The sequence below is a fragment of the Electrona antarctica genome (assembly GCF_951216825.1).
Source record: "Electrona antarctica genome assembly, chromosome: 10".
Lineage (NCBI taxonomy): Eukaryota > Metazoa > Chordata > Actinopteri > Myctophiformes > Myctophidae > Electrona > Electrona antarctica.
This window is the reverse complement of record NC_136791.1, coordinates 41,080,841-41,090,840: the sequence shown is the minus strand read 5'-3', so window position 1 is coordinate 41,090,840 and position 10,000 is coordinate 41,080,841. Positions and strand designations below refer to the sequence as shown.

The 10,000-nt window shown below is 47.0% G+C and overlaps 1 protein-coding gene across 1 annotated transcript in view; it reads left to right on the top strand.

The window, feature by feature from the left end:
* wdpcp (WD repeat containing planar cell polarity effector) overlaps positions 1-10,000 on the top strand; it is a 112,689-nt gene that overhangs the window by 61,886 nt on the left and 40,803 nt on the right. Inside the window, exon 10 of the mRNA XM_079513288.1 lies at positions 6,806-7,439. Coding sequence (XP_079369414.1) covers positions 6,806-7,439 — 634 coding nt within the window. The remainder of the gene's footprint in view (positions 1-6,805; positions 7,440-10,000) is intronic.

The following is a 10,000-nucleotide window of genomic DNA, read 5'->3' as shown; positions in this document are numbered from 1 at the left end:
AGTACAGTATTACAGGATTTCTCATTTTACTTATCGCTATCATGCAGAAAGCTTGTCCAAAACTAACACGTTACAAGCTTGTAGACCACCTATTTTCGCTACTTTTGTTGTGTGACACCAATAGATAACGAAGTACGGCATTCATTTACAAAAGAAACCCCATAAAAAGTTGAACTATGGAGTTACGTGGTTTCTGCCGACAGCAACGATATGCGATGGGTTTTCACCAGCACCCATTATAATCCATGGTATCACAGTTACAGTACAGTCCATCATCCTCAGCCTGCTACGACCCATGTTTCACTTCCGTAAAACTTCCTTCCCCCTCGTTCCCATTTTCCTCCTCCTCCTCCCCGACACTCCTCATCCCTCCTTCCTCCCACCCCCATATCTGTCTCTCTCTCCCTCTCCCTCTGTCTTTCTCTGCTCCCTGAGCTGGAAAATTGGCTCCAAAAGGCCACAGCTGTGAACAAGGGCCAGCCACTCAGTAGGACCCGGACGCTTTATCTTTCATAGCACAGAAGAAGAAGAAGAAGAAGAAGAAGCAGAGAGGGGGGGATGGAGAACAGTTTTGACCAGTCACTGAAACCAATAAGTAGAGGAAAGCCACTTAACTGTAGGTCTCTGTTTGACTCTTTCTCTCTCGCTCTCTGCAGTCTGACTGTCTTCCTCCCCGTTTCCTTCCTTGTTCTCTAATGATATATCTCTTGCCTCCTTCTCTTGGTCTTCTCTCACCCTCACTTTTATTCTCTTCCATGTCTTTCTTTGTATTTTACTTATCCTATCACTTTCTTTACCGCAATCACTCCCTCCTCCTCCTCCTCCTCTCTATCTCTTCCTTCTCTTGCACAATCATTCATTATCTTTCATATCATAGTCATCATCATAATCATAGTTTTTTCCCCCCTGTTAAATCATCACATGCTCCTAGAACCCGGAAACAGAATATTCTTATTATTTCAGTATATTTTGTATATTTTATGATACACTGAAGTGACCAGCCCTAGTCGTATTATCATAACAGGTTTTATGTAATTTGTCTTTTTTTAAATTGTTATTTACACAGTGAAATGGCTAGGTCACATATCCTCTTATCCGAACTACAGTCATTAAGTGAATACACAGTACACACCATTAGCTTTTGGGCTCTTCTCCAAAGCACCTTGTAAGCACCTACAGTACGTGTTTTAGAATGGGCGGCAGTGTGGCACCAATGGGAACGGAGCTGTACAAACCAGTCACATTAGAGTCAAAAACCGGCTAGATAAGGTGACATTGCCAATTTAGGTTTCCAGTTTAAAGAAGCAGAGGCATAATCTGTTCTTCATTACTACATTTTTGTAGGTGTGAGGATGACCATTTTTGCATTTGGAATGCAGTATAGAGGAAGAGGTAACAATTAACCAACTGGTATATTTATTCAGCAACAGAACAATACCAACTAACTGACATAAATACAGGAAGCTCTCTACTCCCAGGACAGAGTCCCGTCCTGTCCACTAGCAAAATGGCAGCCTTTTATACCCAGCTGGAGATAATGAGCCTGGACTATACCATTTACAGGGGTGTATTATGAATGAGAGCATACCATAAATACATAACATACAATATATATACAGTATACATAAATAAAAAAAAAAAAATCACACCCGTGTGAACCGAGTGGTGTAAGGTTTTATATAGCATGATCAGCTGTGGTCTGACGTAATGTCTAAGGTATTATATAAGGTAAGGTATTATTTAGCCTCACACCCGGATGTGATTTCACAACTGGCTGTTTTTGCGCAGAGAAAATGACCACGGTTGCTACGGTCATCCAGTTCACCCGGGTGTGATTTAATTACGTCAGAAATTATTTTGAACATAGCAACCATGCTCATTTTTTTCTGCACACAAAAGCCAGTTGTAGGAGTGGTTTACACCACTCAACAAAAGCCAGTTGTAGGAGTGGTTTACACCACTCAAAAAAGCCAGTTGTAGGAGTGGTTTACACCACTCAACAATAATACAAGTATTAAAACTAAGTCTACATGAACTATACAAGTTATATAATAATATAAGTCCTTTACACTACAACATAAGTAATCACAACAAAACATCTTAACACTCCTCTGCTATCCTGCACATGGTCCAGCCCAATCTTTACTGAAACACATCACAGGCAATTGTTAGGCATTCAATCAAACCTCAACAATAAAACTCTGCAATATTGCACAATATTGCCTCACAGCTAGAAGGTCCTGGGTTCGATTCCCACTGAGGACGCTGTGGGTACTGGGGACGTGTTACCCCCTCCATGTCATCAGTGCCCATACCCGAGGCGGGGTTGGCGAAAGGGCCTTTCTGTGTGGAGTTTGCATGTTCTCCCTGTGTCCCCTAGGGTAGGTACCCTCACAAAAAGCATGCAGTAATCCTCTAAACTACCTCCCCCTGGCCAGCCGGGGTGCCTGATGGAGGGGAAAGGAACTGGTCGGAATAACGTGTTCCTTCCACGAGCTACGTCCGGCCAGGGAAACTCCCCCCTGGCAGGTGAAAAGAAGCAGCTTGGACTCCTCATGCATAGAAGGAAGCATGAGCTCAGTCCGCTGCCCCCGCTGCCCCCCCCCCCCCCATGAGCTCAGTCCGCTGCCCCCCCCCCCAGGTTGGCAGCGGTCGGCATCAAGGCCCGCCAAAATACATTTTAGTCAACTAAATCAACTGCAGATTTAATCTACTAAGATTTTATGATATTTAGGCGACTAAAACTAGACTAACACTAAACCATTCTAGGTGACTAAAATGTGACTAAAACTAAATGCAAACTATTAAAAAGACTGACTAAAACTAAAATCAAAATTTGCTGTCAAAATACTGGACACAAACTCCACCACCATCATCCACAGCCACGGTGTGAGAGCTGAATCAGCTGCCCCAGCCCTGCTCACAGTGCCAGGGTGGGAGGCTGGCTCAACAGCGGTCTAACAGGATGAGATGTGGCTGTGAGCAGTTTCTGTAACACACAGCAAATCGTGGCTGTCGGGCGCTCGCATGTGTGTCCACAACTGTGGACCCTGTGTTACAAAATGGATCCAATGTAGCTATTTATCATTGAATACAATTAGTATTTAATTGCAAGCTCACATGACCCATCTCACCGCAACATGCCGTGAGCTTGTAGTTTGGCTATTTTATGAAAACCTGCGAGTCCACCGTCCGTCGTTCCGTCCGTCACGCCACCATATATGGCAGTACCTCACGCCTCGTTACACGTCACACCACCATATATGGCCGTCAGTCCCTCACGCCTCGTTACACGTCACACCACCATATATGGCCGTCAGTCCCTCACGCCTCGTTAAGCGTCACGCCACCATATGGCCGTCAGTCCCTCACGCCTCGTTACACGTCACGCCACCATATATGGCAGTCCCTCACGCCTCGTTACACGTCACGCCACCATATATGGCCGTCAGTCCCTCACGCCTCGTTAAGCGTCACGCCACCATATATGGCCGTCAGTCCCTCACGCCTCGTTAAGCGTCACGCCACCATATATGGCCGTCAGTCCCTCACGCCTCGTTAAGCGTCACGCCACCATATATGGCCGTCAGTCCCTCACGCCTCGTTATGCGTCACGCCACCATATATGGCCGTCAGTCCGTCACGCCTTGTGACCTTGTGACCTTGTGACCTTGTGACCTTTACGCTCCATATACTGTATGGAGCGTAAACCCTGGATAGCCATACATGGAGAAGACTGGATCATCACCTAGATGTGCATATATGGAGCGCTGTACACTTAAGACACTGCCCCCACTGCCACCCTTAGATCTCCATATATGGAGCTGACCTGTTCTGACATTCCATATGTTGATCTGACCTTGATGACCTTGTTGTTACTTTTGTGTGACATTGCAGTATGAGAATTATTTTACTAAAAACATAACAAGTTGAAACATTAGATACAAGGTTTCTCCCCGGGAGCAACAAACTGATCTCTCTGTGAGAATGGGCTTGTGGAACCTTGCCTGGAGTGCACACAGTATGTACAGTATAGTGCATCTGTTTCTTTTTGTGTGTGTGTGTGTGTGTGTGTGTGTGTGTGTGTGTGTGTGTGTGTGTGTGTGTGTGTGTGTGTGTGTGTGTGTGTGTGTGTGTGTGTGTGTGTGTGTGTGTGTGTGTTTGTGTGTGTTTGTGCATGTACATGTACATGTGCACATACTGTACCACCACCTACGAACCTATGCAGAGAACAGAACCCTCACACCCAATGACACACACACGCACGCACGCCCACACATCCACCGTATACAGACATACAGTACCATACACTGCTGACCTTCTCCAGCCACACACATACTGTATACATAGTGACACTCTCTCACACACACACACACACACACACACACACACACACACACACACACACACACACACACACACACACACACACACACACACACACACACACACACACACACACACACACACACACACACACCCACCCTCCTGGGGAGCCAGCAGGAGTTTGCTCTGGGGGATTACAGAGAGAAAAACATGCATTCAATAGGACAGTCATCTGCTTTCCTCCTGCTGTAGACTTAGAGCAGGAAAGAAAAAAAATCCTCCCTACCCCTCTCTCTCTCTCTCTCTCTCTCTCTCTCACTCTCTCACTTTCGCCTCTAAGTCCCTTTTTGGCAAAGCCTGCCAAAAAAACAGGGCTGGCCAGCTTTACGGTAGGAAGGAAGGAACCAGAAAAACACAGGCAGGCAGCCGATCCCCTGTTTCTGTCTACATGGCGAAAAGAACTGCTCTCATTTAGCCAGGGCTACCACGGTGAATGCAGCTCCTCTGATGGGAGCTTTAGTGAGATGAAATCCTCCTCACAATATGAAGAAAACCCCCTGTTGGCACACAGTGAAGTCCTCAGTGTCAATTTTACCCCGGGAGCGTAGAAATAGACCATTCTTACACTCAACAGAGTTAAATGAACACCGAGGACTTAACTGTGCGATTATGGACCTGTCAGTGTGCACTTTGTGTCTCCTGATGTCTGCCTACTGTGGACGCTGCCTTGTTGTGGGGGGCGTTTTTCACCAATGGTGCCTGGCTGCCCCATTGTGAAGGACCTATCTCGCCCGGTGTCAAAGCTAGCTATAGCATAGCACGGGCCCATTGTCGCAAACACCCATCCCTACAGATCCAGCCACCCAATTGGCCGTGGCCCAGGGAGCAAAATAAATCACATTGGACCACTGCTAGTCAAATCTCTCCTTAGCTATAGCATCATTCTCCTTTCCGCTCTTTATTTCCAAAATTGAGGACCGACCGGTGTCTTTGGTTGTTTCAGTTGACGTCCACGTGTTCTGCTGGCTGCTCACGCAGGTATGGTAAACAGAGGAGGTTGTTTATCGCTGGGTAGCGGGTTGCCAGGCTGTGGAAATGCTCAGGGAGAAGACGCTTGTTGACCTTGGAGTTAAATGGGGCTCTTATCATTAGCAGGCGTTTGATTGACAGCCGAGTGTTTGTTGTACGAGGAGTGGAAGGCTCTATTTCTGCCGACTCCGACGGGGGGTGTGAGGCTGCTGCCATGCCATGCTACAGTATATGACTCATCTCACTCTCTCTCGCACATCTCCAGCTCTCTGTCTCTGTCCCTCACTGCCTTATACTCGGTCTCTCATATAGTACTCTTTGTGTTCTGTTTCTTTCTTCGTTTACTGCCAAAGCACAATTACAAGAACTTCATTCAATCAGACAATGAATGTACCATGCTGTGTTCTGGATGTGAGCACACACTAGTTCTCTACAGCCACTGTTCTGGGCATCTAACTACTTCCACATCATTTGTGCTAGAAATATAGTACAAACTTCAGCATATTCAGCTATTATGCAGTTATTTATACATGTATATTTCTTTTTACAATTTTTCCTTTTGTAAAGGTTTTTGCACGAGGAAGGATCAGATCTTTCTATAGGTTCACACAGAGGTGCTATCTGTGGTTGCTATAACAACGCATTCAAACCTCTGCCGCTTCCTGGGGCGACGGTGAATACGTCACCATCCATCATCACGACGCTGGGCCATCATATACATCATACATCATAGACATTGTGGGTTTTCAGCAAGCCCACACAGTTTCTGCAGGAACTGCTTTTCTAGTTTCACATATTGACGTCACGTCAGTCACAGGCTCAGCTGTCAAACATGACATGGGTGGGAGAGGTCAGCCACTAGCAAGACTGACGGATACCTACTGCACAGCAATGTTTTATATTTTGGTTTGTATTGCCTCTATGATGCCTACCATCACAACTCAAGCACCCCTGAGCCTCTTGGGATGCTGCGGGAGGTGTCTATGCATTGTCATCTGTGTGTGCTGATATTTAAGTAACTGTACTTAGCCATTTGTTTTTACTTTCATCTCAACATCTGAAAGCATCTTATGAATGAGATGCTTTCAGATGGGTTCTGACATGATATCTTTCTGTGTGGGTTTTTATTTAAAATAAATATTTTTTTCTGAGAGAAAATACAGAACAGACAAATAAATGGGGTTGGAATATAAAAATTAAAAAAAAGTTTATTTCAGGTTCTGAGTGCGATGTAGAACCAGAGAGCAGGAATTTCATATGTAAACACAGAGCACATGTTCTTGTTTAAACAAGCTAAGCTCATTCAGCCATAATATCCTTCCCACACTAATTCTCTTGTTTCATTTTATCCTGTTCACATCTCTCTGTCCTCTCTTCCTCTCGTTTTCTACCTTGCCCCTCCCACCTTTCCTTTTCCCCTCTATATATTCCTCCACCCTCTCTCCACCAGGTCCTGAGCTCCATCTGCACAGAGGGTGATCCTCTGGACTGTCGCTTCAGCCTGCTACAGCCCTACCAGCTGCTGATGGTAGAACTGCCCCCTCCGCCTCCTCCAGCAGCAGAAGCCAATGTCCAGGACCTCAGGGGGGCCTGCTGGGCTGAAACCTGCACCTATGAGTGCGCCCGGAACCGTCTGCAACGCCTTTCCACCACCACCCGGATCCCCCTTCCCTCCCGCCCCATCTCCTGCTCGCGCCACCCGTCCGAAACCGCCCTCCTCCTGGGCCTCGCCGACTCTTCCCTTGTCCTCTACGACCAGAGGAGGCCAGGGGACACCTTCGTTGCCCCTTGCCCTGTCCCACCCTCGCTGCTGGCCTGGCACCCGGCCGGAGCCCTGGTCGTGGTAGGCGGAGGACAGGGGGAGCTGATGAGCTTCGATGTGGGCCTGGCTCCTCTGCGACTGGGGCTGGTGTCGGAGGAGCTGGCCTTACGCCCCACGCTGCAGCTGGCCCAGCACATGCGTTGCTCAGGGGGTCTGGAGGGCCTCCACTGGGGCACGGGGCTGGACGGAGCTCCAGAGGGCGCAGATGTGCTGCTGCTGGCCTTCCATAGTGGACCGCTGGCGGCCCTGAGGTTCCGACTAGGTGGGTAATGTATTTAGTTATTCATTATCAAAAGGAGAAGATCTCATCCATGAAAAATTGTGAAACTGTATCTGATGTCATTAGATACATTTCTTGTGGGACATCACTGATAATCTCAAACCTTCATTTAAAAACACTCAAAAATATTCCCTTAATTTCAGTCAATTTTAAACTCATGGACCACTTTCAGATTTAGTGCAACCTTGCAATCACACACAGCTCTGTTTGACAACACAGCCACGTCTCGCCTCGAGTCTTGCACGCTGTACGTACACGGGAACCCACTATGCACAGAACAGCCAAGCAGCCATTGTTTCCCTGCTCTGGGCCCGTCCTCATGTCTCCTGGCGTACTCAGGGAAGTTAATTTGTTGGGCAGGCGGGGAGGTGAGGAGTCAAGCTCTCAGAGGTCATTCAATAATCGTCCTGGGGCAAGAGCCCCCCAGGTGCATTCTGGGATGCATTTTTCCGATAAATCGTTTACAGTGGCTGCACGCTCCCTCCGGGCCCACAGATAAAGTTTGCCAATCAAAATGTTTTTCTTTTTTCTGTTGAAGCAGCCACCACCTACATGCCTACACATACATGCGTGCACAAACAAACTCGCATTCACACGCACATAGCCGCTTTAACCCATGTTGGCCTGACGTCGAAATGTAAAAAATGTCTTCAAAACAGTTTTCTGAAAAACCTTATGTGTCTGTATCAGTGGTGCTCAATATTTCATGTCAAGAACCCCAAAAATGATATGTAATATGCCTCCGCCCCCCCATCTGAAAATATATTGTTCCAGGGACCTCCCCAGAAACAAAGATTTGGGTTAAAATGTTCACTCTGCAATAATATATATTCAAAGATTTGAGGCACATTTTCACGATTTTTTCAAAAAATAGCAGACCTACAAGTGCATGAGCTATGAGCTTGTAGATCTGCTATTTTTCAATAGCTATAAAGTATAACATAATGCTTTAAAACACCAAATGGGGTTCCCGCCCAAAATGGGTTAATTGTGACTGTGGCAGGAAGATGTGGCGGTGCCATGCATCTCTCTCCATAACTTTGCAAGCAGTGGTGAGTGAGTGGGTGGAAGGATGGTGTGAATATGCATGCGCACATGCATGCATGTGCGCATGCAAGTGTGGCGCTGGAGTCCGCGTACGGATTCACATGTGTTCCCCTCCTGTGTGTGCGTGGCGGGGAAAAGAGGGGAGGGGAGGTTGTATTCCAACAATAGCTTCCCCTCTGATCGTCTGCCAAGGTTTTGATGAAGAAAGTCACTGCATGTCTTTTCACCACCATAATTCCCCCCCACCAACCAACCCCCTCCACAGTCCACACACACACACACACACACACGCACACACACGCACACGCACACGCACACACACACGCACACACACTCAGTACATGCGTGCATATTCTTGTATTTCCATGGTTCTGTACACACACATAAACGCACGTAGCCTCCAACTCATTTTGTTTGTTTGCAATGCGCTGTCGTAGCGTCTCGCCCCGTCTTTCCATATTGATTCGTTTCATTAAGCCTCCGCTACATGACAGGAGGAGACGGGGGCGGCGGGTACGAGAGAAGAAAGACTTGGCCGTGCTCCAAGCGCCTGTTCGCTCTCTCTCTCTCTCTCTCTCTCTCTCTCTCTCTCTCTCTCTCTCTCTCTCTCATTTTTTGAGCAGCAGTCCCTCCCTCCGTTACCCCCCCTGGGCCGAGCTATCTCATCTGGGCACGCGTTGGCCACGGCTGGGGCCGTGTCGGCAGAGGCAACGCAAGGGCAGGCGGGCCGCATGAGGCAACATGCACAGCATAGAAGGGACAGATAGACGGGGAACAAGTTTGTTCTGAAATAACGCATGTAAACCTTCCGTGGAGTCAGTGGGACACCTGCACTTACAGAAGAATACAATAGAGCATGCACGTCCACTATAACTAAACGCCAGGTGCCGGGCCGAGGTTAATAATAATAGAAAGAAGATAATGTTCCGCACACTGAAATAAGCTCCAAAGCTTAAAATAATTCATTACGGTTCCTTACACCATAGTGGACATGACGTTTCAAGCCTCACGGCTCTTCATCAGACAATGACATTCACAAACAAGCACCTACATAGAACGAAAATACATCGCATGGATGCACCTGGGATGTATCCTCAGTGATCTATCCCAAGGTCATCTGGGTTTCGGGTCTCGCGAACATCATACCATTTTTTCCTCGCTTTTTTTTCCACCAGCTGACCGGTTCCTTACACCATAGTGGACATGACGTTTCAAGCCTCACGGCTCTTCATCAGACAATGACATTCACAAACAAGCACCTAGATAGAACGAAAATACAACGCAATACAAAAAAAGGCAACTTCATGTTGCCTTTATTTTTGTCAAAGCTGCGTTATTGTTGCGTGAAAAGGCATTTGAAAACAGATTGATTTGAAAAATCTAGCTGAAAATAGTCGATTAGATGTCTTTATTATCCACGTGTGTGCAGTGCATAGTGTACGTGCACATTTATACACATGCATGTAGACTATACAGAAACACATCACCGTGTTTTC